This window comes from Xenopus tropicalis, chromosome 6 (assembly GCF_000004195.4).
Source record: "Xenopus tropicalis strain Nigerian chromosome 6, UCB_Xtro_10.0, whole genome shotgun sequence".
NCBI lineage: Eukaryota > Metazoa > Chordata > Amphibia > Anura > Pipidae > Xenopus > Xenopus tropicalis.
This window is the reverse complement of record NC_030682.2, coordinates 88,634,435-88,659,070: the sequence shown is the minus strand read 5'-3', so window position 1 is coordinate 88,659,070 and position 24,636 is coordinate 88,634,435. Positions and strand designations below refer to the sequence as shown.

Here is a 24,636-nt window from a genome sequence, read left to right as displayed (position 1 = left end):
GGTTGGTGTTGTTTCCAGCATGAGAGTGATGTTTGCACCCAATTCTTTAGATGCAAGTGCGTTTCACCAATTAATGTACATACTGCCTGGCTTGGTGGCAGTTACTAAATGAGTCCTATTGTATATAAAACTGTCTTTATTGCTTGTATTTTATAGTGATACAGTAGGGCAGGGGTGCACCAAGCTGACCGGGTGCCCTAGGTAATGCAGCTGGCCACCTCGCCCCTGGACCCTACCCCACCCCCGCATGCATACATGTGAAGTAGTGTGCGCATGCGCAGAGACATTGCTCCGAGCAGAGAGTCTGGTGCACTAGATAAGTGGTGGGGCAAACAGAGCGCTTACTGGCTGTAAGCAGGAGAGGTACCTGCCTAGCGCCCCCCATTGTTGGACCCCAGGCAGGTACCTCTTCTGCCTACACCTATTTCTGGTCTTGCAATAGGTACAGTGTACAAGGACTGGGTGGTTTAAGTCACTGGGAAGTCCTGTATGGAATGACAACCTTTTGTGTGTATTATTGAGAGTATCTTAAAGTACATGAAACTCTTTATACTTGTAGTAGTCTTCTTGTTTCCTTTCTTGCACTTATCTAGTTTTTGGCATCTGCATTCTCCCCTAAGCACAAGCTATATGTAGACACAAGGCAACAAAACTTCTCCTGTTCATTGCACAACAAATGTCATCTGTTTCCTCTTTAGTCATAGCAAACTCTTTTGAAAGCAGGAGTGGAATCTGCTAATAATTATACATGTGGAATGGAAGGACGGTTTAAAGGAGAAAGCACCAATAGAAGCAGGGTTTTGTAAGAGGTGGAGAAAAGCAAGCCTTGCATGTTACAAAGGCAGTAGGCAGAGTTAGATCCAAAGAAAAGAAATACTGCAAGCAATCCAAAGAAAGGACGGTATGATTCATTAAGTCATTATTGGATAGAGATAAAACAATGTAATTAAAATATGAATATTTTTCAGTTGCTTCTCCATATTCTTTTACTATCAGTTAACATTTATTCTGCTTATAGTTGTCTGTGGTGGAATTAAAGATAAGGGAAATGTTTAATTAACAGTTTAACAGTAATCTTAATAAATATATATCTACTTTTCTAATAAACTCCTTAAAATTTGATAAATGGATTCAAATGTAAATGTATTAGAATGTAGTTTTACTAGTGTTTTTTCTATATAATTCCAAGCAATTCCTACTTTGTAATTGATATATTCATTAATGGTTTTTAAGTTATTTGTATATATAATTGGTATTGAGAAATCTGTTTTTGTTTTGAGTGCAAAGAATGTAAACTGGCAGACAGATCATTCATTAAGTAATACATTTACAAATACTGTAGCTTTAAATCCATTGAGCTTTTTGAATTAATGAATAATGGAAAGTTGCTAGAATTACATAACATTTTCTTTCCCAATGTAAAACCTGTTTTATAGGTTATAGTAAAAGTAAACTGTTACTACTACTTTTGAGGTTACTGGTTGCACAATGATTTGTATTTGCCATGCTATTGGGAATACGTGTGATCATGGTGAGTAAAGAAGTGTTTAATGGTCTTTTATAGAAGTCTTTTATAAAGGTCTAAATGCCCCACACTGGGGTGCCAATGGCTTCAAAGAGCTACACAGCTCTGTATTATCACCTATGTATTGTAGAGATTAAGCACACCCATAGCAATGTGCCCAGATGCACAAGGGACAGACCTCAGCTTTGTCCAGAAGCAATTACTCTGTAATTAGCACTAATGCTAGTTCTTTAGTATTTGCATCCAGGGCTTTAATAACTGAGTGTTGTATAATTTAAATTCATAAATACTTGTTATATACATGCACTGTACACAGTATGTACAAAGTGGTCAGGGGTACCAATCCTGAAATGCCCTAAGTATGAAAATGTGTTAAAGTATATACAGAATGTAATCTGATTAAGCCTCCAGGAAAGGGCTAATAGATGCATTTCTGTCCTATGGCTATTAAAGGGGTTGTTCACCTTTCCAGTAGTTTCTAGAAATAAAGACTTTTTCAACTGCTTGGGGGGGTGGAGGAGTCACAGACTCTGTAAACTAGTCTCATTTGATACATTAATTGATACGTGTCTTATATTTGGTCCTGCTGAGCATAATCCCTCAGTTTCACAATAGTCTGCTGTTATAACTGATAGAATAGTTGCTAGACTCTGCTAAGAAATGCAATAACTAATGTGGTAAATTGCCACAGTTCAGAGTCAGCACCTGAACTAAAAAAAGGCTGCTATCCAGAAGGTTCTGAATAACGGAAAGGCCACCTCCCATAGACTCCATTTTAAGCAAATCATTCTAAAATGATTTCCTTTTTCAATAATAATAAAACAATACCTTGTATTTGTTCCCAATTAATTAATCCTTACTGAAGGCAAAACAATCCTGTTGGGTTTATATAATATTTTATTGCGTTTTTAGCAGACTTTAGGTGTGGAGATCCAAATTACAGAAGGATCCCTTATCCGGAGAACCCCAGGTCCAGAGCATTTGGATAATATGTTCTATACCTGTACAGAGAAAAGGGAAATAATTTTTAAAAATCTAAATTATTTAATTAAAAAAAGGAGTCTATGGGAGATGGCTTCCCTTTATTTAGGAAAACGCATGAATAACATTCAGAAATAACATGGAACAAACCACATAATGGTCCTTGCTTTTTTGTTGCAATGCACAGAAAATACCAATTTGCTTCTGTATTCTTTAAGTTTTACTATCATAATATTAAGAAAGAAGTTTGTAGAGTGGCTTTGCTTGTTTGCCATGCAAGGATTTTAATGGAAGTATACAGTGTTATCCAGCCAAGGGTTACCTGAATGCTAGACTGCAGCTCTGAGCATACTCCAGCATTATCTAGGTTTTAATGCACTGTTTAATCATATTTTCCTCCAGCAACTCATTACAGGCAACATAATCATTCAAAAAAAATCTTGCCTGTTTTGTGTTCAAATGTTCTGTGTCCATGAGATCATTGCTGAAGACATGGAACATATTTCTGGCTAGCACTTATAAAAACAGCACAATGTCTGTCTGATGTTTGCTTATAACATAAGCAGCTGTGCAAATGGCAGTTACCATGTTCAATTGCAATTACAGTTACGTATAACTTGTAATGATTATATAATGGAAATTGCTAAGAATTATTTTCTTTTATTAGGCAAAATATTATCTTTGGGTTTTTAATTTTCAAAGTAATCCTAGAGTAATGGGAGAGGTTTATAGAAAAAACTAATAGGGAATCTCCACCAAAAACTGCTTTTTGCTTAAGCATTATTGTTTATTTATTTAGCACCAACATATTTTGTAGAACTTTATAGAGATTATCCATTATTCACATCAGTCCCTACCCTAGTGAAGCTTGCAGTCTAAGGTCTCTATCTAATTCACACACACTATGTTCTATTTCATCAAGAGCCAGTTAACCTGCCTGTAAATTTTGTGAGTGTTCAAGGAAACCCATGGACAATGGCGGAGTGGACTGGAATTGAACAAGGACCCAAGGCAACAATGTTAACAACTGGGCCATAATTAAAGAAAATGTAATAGTAAGCAACTATGCAACATACATTCATTTAAACTTTAATTTATTTAAATTACATTTTTGCAGGGTATTTTCTGGTGTTTGGTAGCCATGACAAGTAGCTGCTGCTAAGTATGCTCTGTGTGTCTTAGCCCTAATAGTTATTTCATACTTTATCATAATTTCTAATCAAGCTGTTTGGTGGTCAATATAACAAAATCACCTATTTAAAGTCTGGTTGCAAAAGAGTTTATTGAACTGAAGGAAAACTGGGCCTAATGATCAAATCAAAACATTTATGATGTCATCTGGCATCCCAGAACAGCATGGGTCTGAACCTCCTCACAGTGATCTGACAGCTCAGTCTGTTGTAAACTGATTGAATGAGCTATTTTCAGCTATTTATATGTATGGCCAAGCTGTATAAAATCTCCTACCTTTCATTTTTAATTTCATTTTACATTTATTAAAAATCTTCAATGAGTTTTAAGTTCACCAAAAACATTCACTGACTATGGCTTAGAATAACATTTTCTTTGATTATGCAAAGTATATTATGCAGAGTATTTTTGGTCGCAAAACCCATTCAGTGCTGATCAAAGTACAGACAGATCCATGTATCTAACCTGATCACTGAACAACAACATGTGTTGGCTTTGAAGGAAAATCTATACTCCCCAAACAATGTAGGTCATATGTAAAACCCTGCTTCATCTAAATAAACCATTTTCATAAAAATATACTTTTTAGTAGTATGTGCTATTGGGTACTGCTAAATAGAAAATTGCCATTTTCAAAATTAAGGGCCGCCTCCTGGGATCATAGGATTCACAGTGCACACAAACAATCCAAGGCACACATACATGCTAGGCCACATCAGCCAATGAATGGACAGAGTTCTGCCTTTTGCTTCCACACTACTTCCTGTTACAGTTAGAGCTGCATTATTTATGGGCAAACTTAGTGGGGGTTATTTATAAATTTTGTGCAGCACAGAATTATTCACAACATATTTAACATATTTGCCCTGTTTATACTTATGAAGTTGGACAAGATTGGTGCATTTAATGTATGAACATAATTGCAAATTTTTAATTCACAGTGCAAATTGGGAATATTTATGCGCACACTCTGCGTCCAGGTTACAACGCAAAGAATGATTTCTGATAAACTGATTTAGCAAATACCACAATATTTTCATGCAATAAACATGCAAACAGCAATCTTATTTGCGATTTTTTTGTGCGCAATTTGCATTTCACTGTGATTCGCAAAAAAGCAAGATGGGCACAGCAGTGGAAAATGTAAGCATTTTGGGGAAAACATGCACAAAACAACCATTTGCGAAAAAATATGCTTCACGTGAACTTTATAAATGACCCCCAGTGTCTTTTATTACTTAACCCCCAGCAGAGTCTAAGCACACTTCCATTACTTCTTTGTTCAGTTTTTGTTCAGTATGAAGTCCCAAAAATCTACTGTATATTCTTTTAAGAAGCATAACTATGAAATACTAATTATTATATCTAATATCAATTATTATGTTCTAGGAAATAAGCATTTTACTCTCTATATTATTTCCAGATTTCGGCATCATGTCAGAAGCAAAAAAGGAGAAGAAAAAGTCTTCAGTTCCAGGTCACACAGGGCGTAGTTCTCTCCCACCAAATGTCTCTAATGCAGATGAAGATGAGGTTCCCACCATGGAAACCTTTGGTGTCATTCCAAGGGGTGTTAGCATGAAAGGTAAAATAAAGTGCATTTACTGTCTATGTTACCATGAAACTGATAACAAAATTTCTATATGTACAGTATATATGAGCTTTTCTTGCACAAAAAAACAAAACTAACTCATACAAGAGATGCATACATTTTGAAGTGTTTAAGTGCGTGGTAATTTGCTTCTCCCATAAGATCAGGCTAGATTTTATTGTACAGCTCTGCGGAATATGTTGGCGCTTTATAAATAAATGTTAATAATAACAATTTTCTCTTCAGTTCCCTAACTCAGTGCCACTAACTCTTTCCTATTTCTCATGAATAGCCACATTCAATTGATGAACACATTAGCTGATACTGAAACTGCCAATAAATTAATACAAAGCAGAAATGAACATCAGTTTACTAACTGGGCAATTTAACTGAATCACATATGAATCAGTATAGTGAAATGGTGCAAAGCCTGACGTAGAACAACTTCTAATTGACTGAAATGTCACCAATCCTAATGACCACTTACCTTTACTCGTCACCCCTTAGAGATCATGTAATTATATTATCGATACATTAACATAGATAGGATGCATAGATAGTGCATATAGATATATAGATATATACATAGATAGTGCATATAGATATATTGTGCTTAGTAACAGTAATAATGGAAGAGTATTAATAAACATGTAGAAGATGCAGTCGTCATTATCCAAAAAGGAATTCATATTTTTTTAGTCAATTGGTGTTAATTTTACCTAGAAATGCAGCTTTGCAATAGCTTCAAAAATAAGAATTTTAAAAATGTCACGTTCAGATAACCCTGATGACAGTTTTATAGAATGGTTTACTAACACATGGGGGCATCAGGTCCACATTTATAGAGGCAGATTTATTCAAAATCAAACTGGGAATCCAGAGGGATCATCAGCAAGTGTGATATGCTTCCCTAGGACTGCCAGGTTATATTCCTAGTGCGTCAGTGATTCATCAGTGGGAATGTGTTCAGCTGCTTTGGGCAGTACAAACACCCTACCAAACTGTAAAGAAACTGAATCAGGGACTCTTGTTAAATAATAAACCTGTGCCATGGTGTTTCATGGTCTTATGGCTTCTAAACTTGTAGACTAACTCATGTAATAAAAGAATATGACACATGTGACCACAGAATATTTATTAAAGGGTGAACTGTCCCTTCTCAACCCTTGGCAAATATGCCCTTAAGTAAATGAAACCAGTGAACAGTGAAATTTTCGTGTTGCCAACTGTGGCTAACTCTATTTTTCCTTTTAGATGAATATACCCATATATACTCATATTATTATTATAATAATTACAAAAGCACTAAATTGTGTTTAGTGATGAGCGAATCTGTCAGTTTTGCTTCGCCAATGTGTGAATGTGTGGGTGCCATGCGACTTACTGGATGCCTGTAAGCTTTTTTCCGCGAACGTGCCTATTTTCCTGACCATGCCCTTTATTTGATGTGTCCGCGCCTATATTGATGGGAATGGACCTATTTTAATGTGGAAGTTTCACGAAACAATTCACCAATAGCAAAATGAGGAGTTTTACTGTGAATACAAAAAGTCGCTCATGACTAATTGTGTTATTTGTCCTCTTACTTCATCATATTACATCTGTTCATCATATATTAACATACTGTATATCTAGTTTTGACCAAATGGTGTACCCTTTCCAACTCTTAATATTGATCTTACTGGTTCCCTCATAGGATTATATATAGATTTATTAATACTATTTTGCCTGACAAACTAATCATCCTGTTAAAGGATAGTAGAAGGTTTAAGCCCACCAGGTTGTGGTGCCCTAACCTACTCCTAATTTTTTTCATCCCAAAACCCAGAGAATGGGGTAAAGAAGGGAGTCAATAATGGTACAGTATAAAGAGTTCTGTCATAACCACAGCCCTAAGCTACATAATAGCTAATTTTCTGAAGGGAGAAAATTCAATAAAAATCTAATTTATTGTAGAGTTGTGTGTACACCTATCATTTTACTAATATGCCTTAGTATCATTTTTGTTATCTTCTGTTAATTCCATTCTGGTCCTTCCCCTTAAAAAAACATATTTTAATATAATTAATTTTATGACTAAAAATCTAGCTGAACCATGCTACATTTGTTACACTATTGCTAAATACTTTTCTTTACTTTTGTTGTTAAAGTGACAGCACGCCCATTCATAAAGCAGAGGTGCAGCCAGTATAACAGATTACATTTTACATAAAAAAATGTTAGTTACATAGTTACATATGGTTGAAAAAAGACCAGAGTCCAACAAGTTCAACCCTTCCAAGTGAACCCAGCACACACAACCTATACTGACCTATCTATATATGGCCTATGGATAACAGGCAATCATTTGTCTCTATAACATGGTGAATTGCATCAGAAATTAGTATTTTGAACACTCCTGCCCTGTTTCTAAATGCACCCTGTCATCTATTTAGTTATTCCCATTCTGAGCCACTCGAAATCCCTGACTGTGCATTAGCCATCCATTAGAGAAGTGACACATGGGCTGGTGCTTCCAGGAATTTAGGCACCCAAGTTTCAAGCTGGGTGGGTGGCCAAAAAAATGCTCAGTGTTTTGTTGCCCACCTGCTAATTCAGAAATGACTTGGCATTACTTTGCGTGCTATTGCTCTTAAAATAAAAGTTTTTTTCTAAATCTGGAATAGGCCATGGGCCAGTTTGGTATTTTTATGATATCTCTGGCCTGTATGTACTTAAAAAACACACAATTGTAGAGAGGGACTACAGACATGCTATTTTATCTGTGAGTATACCATACTGTTCAGACATCTTAAATGATACAGAAGGAGAATAAATTGACTGTACATTCTAGTGCCTTCTGTGCTTGTTGCAGCCATCCACATTACATTGGGTACATTAAACAGACATAGGGGTAATGGTTAACTGTAGCATTTTACTTGACCTTAAAATGAATAAGAATCCTTTGAATTTTTTGGTATTACTTGAGCTTTAAAGAGCATGTAAAATTACACTTTGCTCAAATGATAAGTTTTAGAAAGAGAATTATAGCACTTTCTCATTTTCTAAATACATATAGAGGTAATAATGATATTAATATGCCAAAAGGGTCACATGCTCATTACATGAATTGCCTAATATCTGTTAATACCTTTACAGATATAGAAATATCACATTGGAAATAGAATGGCCATTAGCCAGACTACTGTATTTCTTGCCCTCCTAGGCAAAGGGGACCTGGTTGTGAGATGATTAAAAAGTATCAGGTTTCTGTCGATATTTCTGTTTTTCAACCTATGAAAAATCAATTAGAGGTCACATAGCTGATGTCCTGAGTCAGCGCTATCCATCTCACATATAACTAAAATAGCTCCATTCTCACATTTGATTTATCCCCAAGGGCTCATGGGAGTCTAAGCTCTATTTTCAGAGACCCCTTAAGTAGTTTGTATTCCTTGGTCTTTAAAGAGTGGAAAATTGTAGACAGTATATGGTACAACAGACCAATAACTAAGCAACTTCTTGGCTGCAGGAAAGATTACATTGAACTACTGAGAAAGGATTAACACTAACAATCTGTGTGAATCTGTGAAAGGGTTTAGAAAATGTGTCTCACTGCTGAATCTCAATAAACACAGTATTCTGTCTATGTTTTTTTTAATGTTAGTAGTTCATTTCCAAAGACAATGAACTGAGGCTTGGTCTTGCAAAAGTCCAGCTATTCCAGTTTTTGTTTGAAATCATTTATTATATCCTTGCAGCTAACTTGATGTGCCATACTTATCAGACTGGATATAAACACTCGGTCCAATGAAAGTTCTGCTTTGCTATTTAGAACAGGTTCCATAAAACTGTAAATAACTGTGTGTAATTCCTGTTAGGATACTATCCATCAGAAGAATGCTGACTAGGAGAAATGGAGAAACTCAATAAGAAAGATATGAACGTAATATAGGACAGGAGAATGATCTTTAACAAACCCTAATTGAAAACTTCTGTTTGCTAAGTAGAATTCTGGTGATATTTTTTTTCTTGTTCCCGTTTTTTATTTGACACATGACCATAATTTCTTTTGAACTCAGCTTTTTTAAATGTTATGTATGAATAATCCTTTTTTATTTAAAAACCTATATTATAGATATGTACTGTGACATGGGGTCTTCATCCATAAGCTGAGAAGCATAAATTTCCATAAAATTCTATTGAAAAAGTATTTCAGTGTTTCAACAAATCAATTCATGTTTGTAAATAATGTGTAGTATATCGTTCTTTACAAACCCTTGACGAATGGTGGTTTCACATGAGCATCAATAATTAATGTACATGGAACCAGAGAAAATAATCCAGATGATTTAGGTTCCATGTTAATATTCAACAAGCACAGCTTACTCAGCTCATCCTCAAGCCTACTAACCTAATCAATACATTCTAGGCTGCACCCTTCATCCATAATACAGAAACCTAAATCCTATAAAAACACAATCAGCAGGGCAGGTGGGCAAGGTCAAAGAAATAGCTTTAAAAAACACATAAAGAGACACATCGTCTAACAATGGGTACTTGCTAATCCTCTAGGGGACACTCAGTTAGTCATTAAAAAAACCCTTACTGCTTGAATTCCAAGCGAATAAAACTTAAATAAGGTAAAAAAAGGGGAATGGAGTCCTCAATAACAACCAGTGGTAGTACCCAATTTACAAAGTGCCAGTATTGTATCCTTTGTTACTTCCATTCACTTGCCAGTTTTTGTATTGATGTTGGAAATGCCTGTTTAAAAAGTTTATGGCTAAGCTGATCAATTGTTAATGAAATATGGATGTGGATTTTGCCGAGTGTGACCTAATGATGCAATTCAAGTGTTGTTTTGGCCAAATATATAAAAATATATAATATATAAATAAATAGTTATAAATAAATAGAAATTATAAATGTATATGATAAATTATTATTAAATTATTTTAAATTATAAATGAGAAATAGTTGCCCCATGGACCTCATTAAATAAATTTAAAGTTTGTATTCATTAAATAGGCAGGTAAATATAATCTACTTCTTGACAAAAAAAACATTATTTTACATGAGAGGTTTTCATTCTGTAGTCCTGTATAGCATCATGAATGAGATTTGATCTCTGTTTATCTTCTTGTTTAAGAAATAAACCCATTGTATTTAATACAGTTTATTTGTTATTTGCTGTGTAAATCTAAACATTTCCTCGCCAACTTAAATGTCTTTACAGCAACTTATTTATTTTGTAGTAGAGTTGTGTTTCTGAGGCAAACATACAATTTTTACCAGTGCAAGGTAACAGTACATTATATTTAAATGAATATAAAACACAGTTTCTTAACTTGGCAAAGTCATTCAGCATTATAGTGCCAGAAATACAATGATCTGATGTAAAAAATGTGCATGAATTTTCTAGAGCTCAGATAACCTCCACAGATATGGTTTAGTAAAATGTTCATTGAAAAATCTTTTCCATATCAACAAAACCATATTATGGAAATTGTATTTTTAAACATATTGAATTATTTTGCTCTTCTGTAACCAAATATGTTGCTCTGTTGATCTCCCTAACCTCCTGTTAATAGCAGCAACAACTTGAAATTGATATAATTAAAAATAAATATACCATTCAATTACACATTTGTCATGCTTAAACATAATGCAACAACATAGATACCCAAAGACCTATTATGATGATGATTCATGCTGAAAATGAAGGGAACCTTGGAGGGGAGCTTGCACATCTGTATTTACCAAATAAATTGCCTTTTTATTTTTGTAAAATATTTGAATTGTTTTTTTCACTAGTAAATAAGCCATTAAGAAGCACGCAATGTACATTGTTACCGCACTGGGAGATATATCTCAGAGTCTTACCTTTGTGAAGACAGCATTAAAATGAATTATGAACTAAAGAAAAGAACCTAATTGCTCTTGTCAGTAGTAATATATAACAAGCTGCTGATGGTAAGATCAGAAGAACTGTGATGCTGTCATAGTATTTCCCAGGGAACTTGGCATTGTTTTGAGGCAGAAACATGAAGCTGATGAGATGATTGAAGAGTAACCTATAAGAATATAGCAATAGCAAATAGTTATGATTGTGGTTTGCCGGAAAATCAGCATACCTGCTGAGAAAAATGGCAACAGTTTTTTGCTACTTGTGACAATTTTTTCTTACCAACACAACTTGTTTTTCCTCACTCCAAATACGTTAAAGTCAATGGGCGTTTATTCTCACTCCTACAGTGCAACGTTTTGCTTTCTTTCAAGCCCATCTCTACTTTTCACACTAAAAAAAGAGGGAATATAGGGGTAGGGACAGTTGGCTGCTCAGTTATAAAAATAATAAATCAAGTCAAAAAATTGAGCCACTACACTTTATATTAATACTATAAAATGAACATAGCAGTAATAGCCTCCATATGACTAAAAGATGCATACATCCTTTAGAAATAACTACTCCCACCTTCTTGCAATATATGTACTGTCTCAAATGATGTCTAGCCATATCTATTTGTAAATGTTGTGCTCTCCACATAGTCCACCGGTGTAAAGCCAGAAACAGAGATAGGTAGCCTTTGCTAAACCTCCCACTAGTAACCGGCCGGGAGTGGGAACAGGGTCTGCCAGTTGCAGAAATGCTGAAATAGCTCAGATGACAAGGATCAGCAGGCAGAGAAAAAGTTAGAGGATCATAAAAATTTGGACACATGGCTTTGAGCTATTAGGCTGTATATGAACTGTTAAAGTAAGTTGTTCCAGATACATAGTTGGTCACAGGGATATTAAGGAGTCAACTGCATAGTCTACCATTTAAAACTTTATTCTTGAACCAACAAATGTATATTTTTAGCTGGTGTGCAGGCAGTCTGAGTTTTTTGATGGAGCAAGCACTACACAATATAATTGCTTTCAGATAAGCTATTGTTTATTTTACTCAATGTAACTTGAGGAGTCATGCCGTGGCTGAGTCTGACTTGGATTTTTAGTATTAAGTGCTATTCTCATATATACCACTAGGTGGGGCATGGGAGCATTTTTAACAATGCAGGTGCCAGGGGGCTGTTATGCTGTTCCCTTCCCATTTTTCTGCTGATAGGTTGCTGGGAGCGGGGGTGATATCACTACAACTTGCAGCTTAGCAGTGTGACCAAAGTCACATGGCTGAGGCACCTGGGACTAAAAATACTGTGTAGCCATGTTTGTCAGATTTCAAAATTAAATGTAAAAGAAATGTTCTTTTAATTCTGCTGAAGCAGTGCTATTACCTGATGCATTTTGAGAAAAAAAATGTGTTTTCCCATGACAGAATCCCTGTAAGCGAAGGTTAAAGCCTCTCATCTTAGGTTTTAGGGCAGTGCTATGTGTGAAGCATGAGGCATGTGTATAGAACCATGAATGACATTTAATCTTTGTTTATCTTCTTATGTAAGACATATTTACAATTTATAAACTATTAGGCTAGTGCCACATGGGGTTGATTCTCAGCTTGCGGAAAACACAGGTTAAGAATCAGCCATTATGCTGGCACCTGCCTACTGCCTGCACCCAGAAGTCTTGTCACAGCAGACGTGACAGATATCAGCTCGAAATACAAAATTTTACATTTTGTTGACTGATATGTACCACGTCAGCCTGTACCTGAGCAGTGACAATACTTCAAGATAGCAGGCTGGAACCAGTGTACGGGCTAATTCTCGGCGCTGTGTGGCACTAGCCTTAGGCTGTATATGTGCTATTAAACCAGTGGCTCTGGATGCATAGTTGGCCACAGGAACACGAAGCATGCAAATAGCTCTATAATAACAGTCCTTTGCAAATTAAACATGAAGCCCAATTTTTTGTTTATTAAAGAGTCCATACCAGTTATAAATGTATTTAAATATATTAGCTGTCAGTCATTTATTACCTCACCTGCCTCTATACCTCAGACACAGCAATCACTTTCACTTTCAATTTAGCACTTCCTAGATACCACTGCCCTCCTCACATTCCTCCAATCCCTTACAATCTATAATTGTGTAACCTATGCATGAGCATTAGGTCCACCATTCTGGTGCATACACAAGATTTTGAGATGATGCAAAGCTTGTTTTAATAGCCTGCTTGCTATGCTTGTGACTTCCAAGACTGAAGGAAACATCAACAAAATGTAAAATAAATATAAAGCGTAAATAAAGTTTATATTGCTCAACTGACATGATATGAAAGGATTGGGAAATATTTCTTAGGATGAAATGTCACCTTTAAGAAGGCAATTTGTGCATGTTCTTTGACTCCTTTTATCCCTTCTCACCCAAACAAGTCACAGAGCAATAATAAGCACAATATATATAGAGAAGTTTGGAACCAACTCAGGGCTCAGCAACAGCAACATTCTTTAAAGCAGTGGTTCTCAACCTTCCTAATACAGTTCCTCATGTTGTGGTGACCCCCAACCGATGGTCTTAGGCGACCCCTGTGAAAGGGTCGTTTGACCCCCAAAAGGGGTCCCGACCCACAGGTTGAGAACTGCTGCTTTAAAGGGAAAATTGCTCAGTAAAGCTTAGACTAAGCAAGAGAGATCCACTTGCATAGAAAGAAGGGCTTGGTGTTGAGCACGCGTCCATGACACTATGACATACATGCAACCAAACATGATGATGCATACACAAATCTGTGCCATACTAGAAAAGTGCACAAGTGCCAATCAAATTGTGAGCAGAGCCCTCTGATTCCTGTTTGTTATAAATAAATATAAAGTTCTGTGTAAAAATGTGTAATGATGATAATGATGTATAAAAATGCACATACCTGACACAACTCACTTGTCTCTTCTTTTTGGCTCTATTTATTACTTTCTCAAATAAGCAGACAACTATATTTTCCCCTCAGCTACATTTCTTAAATTGATAAGTATCTAGTAGAATTAAATCTAAAACAACTGGACTTTTCTGAGTTTTTCTTGAAAACGTTTCACCACTCATCCGAGTGGCTTCTTCAGTTCAAATGACTGGTAGGGAATTCCCCGGTATTTAAACTCTTGATGGTAGTACAGACACAATCAAAGACCAGCAGAAAGACCAGACCAACAAACAGAAGGGAGGAACACAGCAGGCAAAGCAACATAGTCATTCCATATGTTGCTGGAACATCAGAAAACTTAGGAGAATTTTCAAAAAACATCGCATTCCTGTGTTTTTCAAACCCAGCAACATAGGTAAACCCAGTAATGTGGTCTATGCTGTCCAGTGTAGTGAAGAGTGCTCTGACTTATACATTTCTTACATTAACCTCTCTGTAAGAGAATGGCCCAACATAGGCGGACGAACTCCTCAGGACAAGACTCAGCAGTCTATCTACACCTCAAAGGTACAGGTCACTCTTTTGAGGACAGTAACGTGCATATCTTGGACCAAGAGGACAGATGGTTCGAAAGAGGTGTGAAAGAGGCCATTTATGCCAGCCTGGAAAAACCATCCCTGAACAGAGGCCTGTGATAATACAATACCACTTTGACATCTTTACCCCGGCGGTTTCACAACAGTTCACACTTCCAGTCATATACTTTGAAGGATTAACACCTTCATCAATGAGAATCATGGTACCATTGTAATTGGATCATTCCTTCTTACACCTGTCAGTTTCAGCTAACACCTAACTGTGAACAAGTTCAATGGAACCATTGTGATTGGATGTCTGTGACTGTACTACCATCAAGAGTTTAAATACCAGGGAATTCTCTACCAGTCATTTAAACTGAAGAAGCCACTCGGATGAGTGGTGAAACGTTTTCAAGAAAAACTCAGAAAAGTCCAGTTGTTTTAGATTTAATTCTACTAGATACTGTATATCATGACCTGGATGAATGAGAATCTTCATAGACTTAAATTGATAAGACGCACAGTATTTAGAACTGCTAGGGAAATAAGAAACTTGTTGCTTCTATGATAACAAAATTAGCTGTCTGTTAGTAACAACTGCAGGCCATGCCACAGGATTACCATACTAGCCCAAAGATACAATGGCCTAGTGACAATAGAGACTTTTCATCCCTACTGCTGCCAATCAATCCCATGGAGGCAGCATGAGAGATGCAAGTCCCAAATTTCATAGGACTGTAGCACCTCCAGGCTAAAAATACTTCTATGTTACAGCTGCCACGACAGAGATCTTTTTTTAGCTAAAAGGCTTTACTTGGCCGTTAATATAAATAATTCATCAGGTTACAGTAGAATATACATCTGACAGCTGCAAGAAATAAACAAAACACATTCACTATTGAGTATTGCCAACAGCAAGCCATTACTTATTTACTATACTATTATAACATTTGCAACTCAATAGTCTGGAAATGTGATATATATAAAAATATATGTATTAAAGCAATGGATATACAGATTATTCAATTAACAACAATCCTTAACTTTAGACTCCAATCACTTGCCAGTAGAATGGTATTTAAAAGAAAAAACAGACGACCTGTTAACTCCTGTTAACAATTCTGTATTTTCAAGTGAGGAAGAGTGTTCTTAGGTAGTATCTAAATGTTTCCATGTATCCCTTTAAGGAAGTGCAGTGTTTTCAGTATTATTCATAATGATAACAATTTATTGTAACTTTGTAATCAGGTTGAAAATTAAACATATATCACATTTAATACTCTCAGGGAAAACTATAGGAGTCAAAACACTGTGCAGCTATGAAGTAGAATGTACTCAGTACATGTTTATGGCTGATATCAAAGTAGAGACTAGTAATAACTAGACAAGCAAGTGTTACCAGTGTTACCAGAGAGACACTTTCCCATGGACACTGCAGATATCTTTTCCCAAATGCTCCTCACTAGTCACTTGGAAAATTCTGCCTCTTAGAAAGTTCTATCTTACCATACAGATCCCTCAAATGGCTAGAACTCTAGGGAAGCCAGTTTGTTAGAAGTTAGTTTTAGGCCCAAGCTGGGTGACCTAGTCAATTGACCATAGTTTAATAATATTAAAAGCAAGGAGATTTATCTATATGAAATCCTTTTCAGTTCTAATGATAAAGTGGCATAGTGCTCTTGCAGTTATTCTGTTGCTCTGTTGAGTCATTGTCAAAGAGAAACACAGATAATTTAACTTGAATTGCTATCTTTGTATGAGAGTTACAAGAGTGTATTGCTAGTAAAAAAAATCTATGAGTATGGAAAGGTTTTGGACAATGCGAATAGCCCATATAAAGTAAAAATGTTTAAGAGCTGTCTCCCATAAAGCAATGGGAATTCATTAAGATGCTTATGATTCAGTTCAATGGGAGAAATGTTCTAAAATCATACAATGAAGCTAAATATATATATATGTTTTTTTATTACAGATTATCTAGAAGTCCAAAATATTCATCTGTTCAAGCAGACCAATGAAAAGAATAAGCGGGAACATCACACTGATAGATATTACAATAACAAACTCATCATACGCCGTGGCCAGACCTTTGACATCCAGATAGACTTTAACCGGAATTATAATCCGGAAAAAGACCAGTTTTGGATAGAATATGTTATAGGTATGTGAGTTATGTAACTGAAATATTTATGGAAAGCTCCTCAAAACTGTCAACATTTTTTTTTACTGTATTTACTTCTCCCATATTAATATACCTTGATATGTATGCTGTGGCTTTCATTTCCAACCTTGCAAGCTTGTATACATGTGTATCTGGACTGGCCATTATTGCATATGTTGTTTCCAAATGAATTAGGGTGAATGTTTGTTTACCATTCTGGATGTTGCTTATACTAGGGCAGGGTGACTTTTGTATCTTTGTATGGTTTTGTCCTAAAGGGTCTTGACCAAATAGGAGAACTTCTACTCAAGAAAACAGAAAACCAAAGCAGAAATGTGGCCACTTGATATGTTTTTCTATGTCTCAGAAAATTATATACTGCATTTCAGGCTTCCAGAACCAATTAAATCCAGGGACATGGGACATTCCAGAAATCAATTCTCTCTGTGGCAAGTGGACCTAAATCCATATTCAAAGTAATGGACCTTCATGTCATGACCTATTTTGCCTCTGAATATGTGCGCAAAACATTTAGTACTTTATTACTGCCTAAAATACCTGTGTTAAGTAGATATCATGTCATTGATTTGACTAGTTCAGCTTTGCCATTATGTGCATATCAGGTTGCTTATTTGGTCATTTGACTCTTGCAGCAATCTGACCTCTGGTAGTTCTTGTACATCTTAATTTAGAAATGTATTTTATCATAAATCGTTAGAAGAAAAAATCCTTTTAGGAAGGTTATTTTTACCTTATCACATGTGGATAATTTGTGATATGTGAGAAACAGCAGCCTGGAATTAGGTTGGGAAATCAGTTTATAAACTCATATTGGTTATTGAAAAGAAAAATTAAATGTGTTAGATTAAATTATTCAAGTGACTAATGCAGGGACACAAGTTCTTTTCACAGAGTTAAAGATTTACAATACTATTATCATTGTCTATGGTAGTTCTAATGATAATGATAAGGAAAATGTGTCATTAAATCTACTAATTAAGCTATCAGTCTCTGTAGTGGAGGCTGCATTCTCAGAATGTGCATAAATAATCAAGCTGTTGATGTTCTTCAGTGGTAATGTCACGCTAAAAGCATTTTCTTCTGTTCAGCACCTGCATATATCTCACACACAGAGAAACACAACACAATAAATTTATCAAAGAAAAATGGATTTGCTTTGGCCGGAAAAATCATTACAAACCACTTACTCATAGGAACACATACGATTTGCAGAAACCTTTTATAAAAGTGAAGCATTCATCAGTGCTTATTCGTGATACTTAAAGCAGTTCAGTGTAACATTATGCCTTTCGGCTGACAGAAATACGTAACAAGTGCATTATGGGAATGGAGATGGGGGCTGAACAACCAGAAGTACAAATCAGCGGATGGGAGGCAAAGTGAAGGTCAATTAGAAGTTTGGGGTGAGTGCTGTCCAAGACCTATACGAGGATGATCCCTTATTTTGTGTATCTGTAATCTTTTTTATAACCTGAGTGGTCCTGATCGATTATTGAAACATTATTCCAATTACTTGTTTACTTTGATTGTTTTTACTCCTATATGCAAGAGTATCTTGGGAAAAAATTGCTCAGTAATAAAGTAATAATATTTCTACAACAGCCTTCAGGGTTAAAGGGAAGTAGTATGCTTACTGTATAACCTGTATAAACCTTGAACCTGAATTTATCATTTTACCTTAAACCAATTAAAAGCAAGGAATAGCCACCTATTTAACAACTGGTTTTCTAATAAATCTCATATACCTAGTTATTACATTACTGAAATGAAACTACTTGTAAATCTGGAAACATTCTAGTATCAAAGGCTTACAAAGTCATCTGTCCTTTGACTATCAATCGGATACAATAAGGAAGTATGTCCATATGTTTTCCCTGGCTGGAAACCTGGCTAGCAGCTTTATTGTCCTAGTGGCCGAATCACATGCTTCTGCTATTAATAGTTTTTCTGACTATGGACAGCTGGGAGTCATTGAGCTATCACAATAGGCATTCAATGCTGCCTGAGAAGGATCATATTTACTCATTAGTATTCTCCCTAGAATAGTAAAACAGGAAATCATAGAATAATACAGAGCAGAGGCCAGAGTGTGAAAGCCTATACCCATACATTCAGTACTTTTCTGGCATCATATCATCCCATCCTGCTGGCATTCGACACTCATATGAGAAATATGTGCTGAACGGATATTTAAAAGGACTCCCTGGTTATCAATGAATATGAATCTTATGGAAGTGTTTTTGGCACAATTCACCAGAAACTGTTGATAACAAAGAAATAGCTTTTTGAGTCCTTAATACCTGATAATGCACTATCCAGTGCCATGTTTATGGCACCTTTGGAATGGACACAACAAACTGTTAAGCTTAAAGAAATGTTTGTATGCACTCACATACTGTTATTTACTACTTCAGTGCACACATATTGGTTTTACGAACACAGAAAATAGAGGGAAAACTGGTTTCATATTAAAAAGTTAATTTAATTTAATTTTTGGAGACACTGTGCAACTATGGTCACATGGTATGCAAGTTGAGTCTCAGGGTCCCCCAGTAAACCAATGAATTAAACATAATGAAGTGTTGTGTTTGGCTCATTGCACAGTTGGTGCCAGCTAGCAAAGCACTGGGGCAGCAGACTGAAGGATCTGACTAGGAAATAAGCTCTGTATAAGGGGGAACTTTAAAATACATGTGCTGATCTGGAAGATTTATTCACACACGCACTACTAATTTTATGGCAAGTGGATGAGGATAATGTAGTGGAGTAGAATAATAGTGTATACTGTAACAGAGTGCTGTTCTTCCACATATCAATCTTAATTCCTCAAATTATCACACAAGTCAGTATATTGCAGATCTTTCTGCTTCAGACATCAGTAATTCATTTTGCCTGTCCCTCTCATATTTCTTTCATAGTAATGAGGCAAGAATACATTTATTTTTTTCCACAAATGGTTTCTTTAATCTGATTTATATTGATGTTTTTGTGAGAACAATGTGTACAATTGCATAGGCTATTTTTGGATCTCACTGTACAAGAGCTCCTATCAGGTTGCTGATAAATGGCCCATTTATTTCTTACTGGACACAAACACATACCCCCCCCCCCCCAATCTGCTTTATCATAGACCCTTACTGCACGGGTATATTAATACTGTATAAAGTGGAATATTTTATTGCATTGGAGTCAATGTGCATTTTTTTTCTTGCATTTTTCTCATGCCAAATGTATTGAAGTCAATCTGTGTTTTTTTCTTGAGCCAAATGCATTGGAGTCAATGTTAATATTTTCTCACTCCAAATGCATGGATTTAATGGGTGTTTTTTCTTGCATTTTTCTTGATCCATATGCAGTAGAATGAAAGGTAATTTTTTTCTTCAATGGCTATTTTTCTTGCATTTTTTTCTTGTCAAATGCATTAAGGCATCAGGCATTGAAGTCAACTGGCATTTCTTATTTACACTAAATATATTGGATATATTGCATTTTTTCTTGTGCTAAAAAAACATTGGCATCAATGGGTATTTCATTTGTACCAGATATTTGTACCAACCTCTTTAAAAAAAGATGTGTTACGATCTTGATCATTCTGTCACACCTATAGATAGGTTTAACTACATGAATGCATATTTCTCTATTTTGAATTTGGTATTCATTTTGTATCAGACAAACCTTTTATCTCTATACCTGCAATGTACATATTTTCCTGTAGGCTGCTAGTATTGTGCATTTCACTGAACAGTTGAGACACTGAGTCGTATTTCATCTGTAGCATCTCCCATGGGAAGGTACTTTCCAGCTTTCATAGTATCACTCACACAGTGAAAAGCTTTATTAATCCATTTATCCTCTCAAGTGTAATCTTACACTAAGAAATCTGAGTCGCACTACAACACTGTAAGCTCAGATAAAGGGATATTCCATGTAAGCATTTAACTTCTCTTTGCAACTATAATCCATTTTCAAAAGTGTCAAGCTCATAGATTTTATTCAGTTACAATTTTTCTGTTTTTCTAGCACTTAAAAATCTAGCTGAAGTAATAACAAGGATGCCATCCAGATGGGATACAATTGCAAACTGGCAATATATATTGGCCTGTTGAGCAAAAGTCCCTAATGGTAGTAGTAAGCTCTGTATATACAGTATTTCTAGCCATGTTAGTTATAGTCTTTAGATTACAAAGCCCCATTTGCTCATCTGTTAAATTTTGTCAGGTGTAAAATACTCTTCAACTGAGTTTTTTTGTACCCAGTACTAAACTAGCAAACTCCTAGTTCGATACTTTTCCTATTTGTAAAATTTGTCCTACATTTTCCATTATGGACAGAGTATAAAATTTTAGCAGCAGAAAAATCACAAAACCGTACTTATTATTCCTGTGCTTCTTTACACTAACATTTATTTTTGTGCACTTTTTTTATTCAGTATAGAACATCAGTGAACCCTATAAAGTTATATGTGTGAGTGTATAGATAGGTTTGTTTATGTGTGTGATACATGTGCACTGGGGGTTTTATTTTGGAGGGTTTATCTTGATGGGCAGCATGCTGGTTCAGTGAGTAGCACTTTTGCCTTGCATTGCAGTGAGTTTAATCCCAGCCCAGGTTTCCTCCCCCACTCAGTTGGTTATTTGACTTCTGTCTAAATTGAGTGTGTAAATGGGATAGGGACCTTCGATTGTAAGCTCCTCTGGGGCAGGCACTGATATGAAATATAATCTCTGTAAAGTGCTGTGGAAATGTGTTGGTATTATATAAATAATAGCAATGGCCTTTTCTCTTTTTTTAACCCATATTAACTATGTAATTACACTGGCAGAGAATTTGTCAGTAACACTAAAATAGCCATTTAATACATTTCTGATTTTAAGGGGATAGAGTGGCAACTAGCCGGTAAAATATCAGCCAAAGCTGCAAATGGCATTGCAAATTTACCAGCAATGTTTTTGTAACTGTTGTTCTGCCCTTAGATCTCCCACTATCTTAGCCACTTCTCTGCTGCCACTTCTTCCACACAACTGACCAAATTTCCACCCAGTTAGCCCTGATCCTGCCCCTTTAGGTCACAGATCCTGTATGTCATGTCCAGTATGTCTGAAATAAAAATTACATTTTTGCACAATTTGCATAGTGGAAAATTGAAGTCATAGAACCAAATCTGCATTATAATAGCTGAGCTTGGTAGTGCATTGTTATAGGCATATTCAAGTGTCTAAAGGTGGCCATACACGAGGCGATTTCGCTCGTTGTGCGATGAACGATTATATCGACAAACGATCGTATGGCGATCGAGTTCCCATACGATATGCCATCCACGGGCAACGATAATTCGGGAAAGATTTTGTCGCATCATTATCGTAAAATACCTACGATCGTACATCTACGTACGATCGATGTCGTTGACTTCCGCTGCTGGCAATCGTGACATGCGCAGAGAACAATCGTTGAAAGACAAATGTCTGACACTCACACCAACTGGCAGATTTTATCGTTAAACGACCAAAATTTTTAAACCTGGCCGATCGATTTTGGGGACGATAATGTCGGCTCGTTTAGTGGGCCGACGATCGTTCGTACACCACCAACTATACGATAACTTAACGATAGCATCGGATCGTTCGGGAATCGGTCGTTTGTAAGTAAAAAATCGGTCCGTGTATGGCCACCTTAACTGTGTGAGTGTGAGCTGCAAATTTAGAGCAATATATAAAGACTAAATATATGGCTTAAAGCCATAATACTCTGTTGCAGTCTGATAGATTAAAATTGGCAGGCTGCATTTTATTATTTAAAGGAGAAATATTGGATAAATGGGAAAAACCCTAATATTGTAGGCAATTATGAATAATATACGGTGCTGGTTTCTCTTTGGGCTTAAAATTAATCCAATCTGTAAAAATGGCCCTTTTATTGGAGCTCCCTATAGATCCTCTCTCTTCTCTGACCATGTTTGAAATGAAGAGTGGGCGTGTCCTAACAGTCCCTACCAGAAGCACAGTAGGAGGGGGAGAGCCAATCACAGCTCTGCAGTCACACAAGCACAGACAGGCTTCAGTTCCCTATCAGGTCAGCCTAGCTGCTGATTGGATCCTATCCTACAGTGCAGTATACTGAGAGCCGGCAGCTCCCCAGCTCATCCAGATAATTCAGCCAGCAGGAGGTGGCACGGATGGGCGGGGCTAGTGGGGTTTTGGTGGAATTTCTCAATAAATCAGCCTGAAACACAACTTTTTAAGCACAATCCTTCTATATCTAGAGGAGAATAATTCACTGGTACATTCATAACTTTTATAGGATATGTCTCCTTTAATATAAGCAGGGCAATTAGACTCTTCTTTAGTTTAGTTTTTCCATAACCAAAAGTTTTTTATGTTTCTAGGTCGTTATCCCCAGCAGAGTAAAGGAACATACATACCGATCCCCATTGTTGACAAACTGGAAGCAGGAAAATGGGGAGCACAAGTTACTCGGAATGAGTACAATTCGGTCAGCGTGACCATACTATCAGCACCGGACTGCATTGTTGGCAAGTTCCGCATGTATGTGGCTGTCCTAACTCCTTATGGGATTATGCGCACCTCCAGAAATTCAGAGACAGATACCTACATTCTCTTCAACCCATGGTGCAAAGGTAGGAGATTGGCACTGGGATACTGTACAGAGAAAGTAACGTTAATAATGAGGATTATGTCTTACTGAGTCACATATAGATATTGGGTGGGTCACTCTGTATCTGCCTTTTAAACACTTTAACCCTAAACCGGCTCATTTATTATCTGAATTGACACCTCAAATGACATTGAATACAAGGTAGTACTTGCAGATTAGCCAAACTTCGTTTCCTTAAAGCTTCTCCATGTACCACCCTTAATTGCTTCATACTTTAAATGTTTTTAGTGTTCATAGTCATTCCTCAAATATACATTCCTTTCTGAGGAAACCATGCATAAAGTATAACAATCTTTATATAATCTAGATGATTAAATACCAAGGGTATTTTGGACATGGTTAATCATGGATGTACTAGTATTAGTTAGCAAAGAAACAAGTGCCAGCGCCTTCTTTGGTTGCATTACTCACTCTCTCTCATTAGTGGAAGTTTGTTGCACTTTCAGTTGCAGTTTGCTACAGTTTAGAAAAGGACATCAAAATGCCACTGATACAGCAGGAGTGAGTAGCTATGGATCTCTAGATGTTCGACAATACCCTGTTCTAGAGGCATACAACCCTTCTAAAATCATACAGGAACAACATAAAACTGTATGTGCTATTCAAGTACATACATAGTGTGCTTACTGTTAATACAAAAATAGGAATACAATTGTATGAGTTGAAAAGTGCTATAAACATACCATTTAATAAAAAATATCATAGAAGATTCAACTTCTTGCTGGTAACTTCCTATGCATCATTTAAACAGCACTGTTAAGGAACAAGGATAAATGATTTGGTTTTGCTGCCTTTTTTCATACTTGGGGCAAATACAATGCACCATTTAAACTGGTTAAGGTATAGACTAGTGTAAAATAAAATAGATAAATGTTTCCAGTCACATTGCAGCACCAGTAAATATAATACAACTTGAAAACCTTTATAAATGACTAAAGTTATAAAACAATGGGCCTTGGGCAACTCAGAATATTTGGGTCTCATAGAAAATAACTACATTAGAAGAGATGTTTGACAAAAGCCCTTCAGCTGAACTACAATTCCAAGCTTCTGCCAGCATCTAAAACAGCCTCTAAGCCCCACTCTGCCCCAATGATGTGATAGTCTCATCTCCGTTATACAAATCAGTAAAAAAAAACAG

At 36.1% G+C, this 24,636-nt stretch overlaps 1 protein-coding gene across 3 annotated transcripts in view; it reads left to right on the top strand.

Moving 5' to 3' along the window:
* The first annotated feature begins 751 nt into the window (after window positions 1–751).
* The window catches only part of f13a1 (coagulation factor XIII, A1 polypeptide), a 65,695-nt gene continuing 41,810 nt past the window's right edge, over window positions 752–24,636 (top strand). Inside the window, exons 1-4 of one of the 3 annotated variants that reach the window (XM_002936425.4) lie at window positions 752–901; window positions 5,121–5,282; window positions 16,614–16,802; window positions 23,206–23,457. In XM_002936425.4, coding sequence (XP_002936471.2) covers window positions 5,132–5,282; window positions 16,614–16,802; window positions 23,206–23,457 — 592 coding nt within the window. In that variant the 5' untranslated portion in view covers window positions 752–901; window positions 5,121–5,131. Of the gene's footprint in view, window positions 943–3,462; window positions 3,562–5,120; window positions 5,283–16,613; window positions 16,803–23,205; window positions 23,458–24,636 lie in introns of those variants that run through there. The other 2 variants (XM_031904033.1, XM_031904034.1) reach the window with 2 other exon arrangements.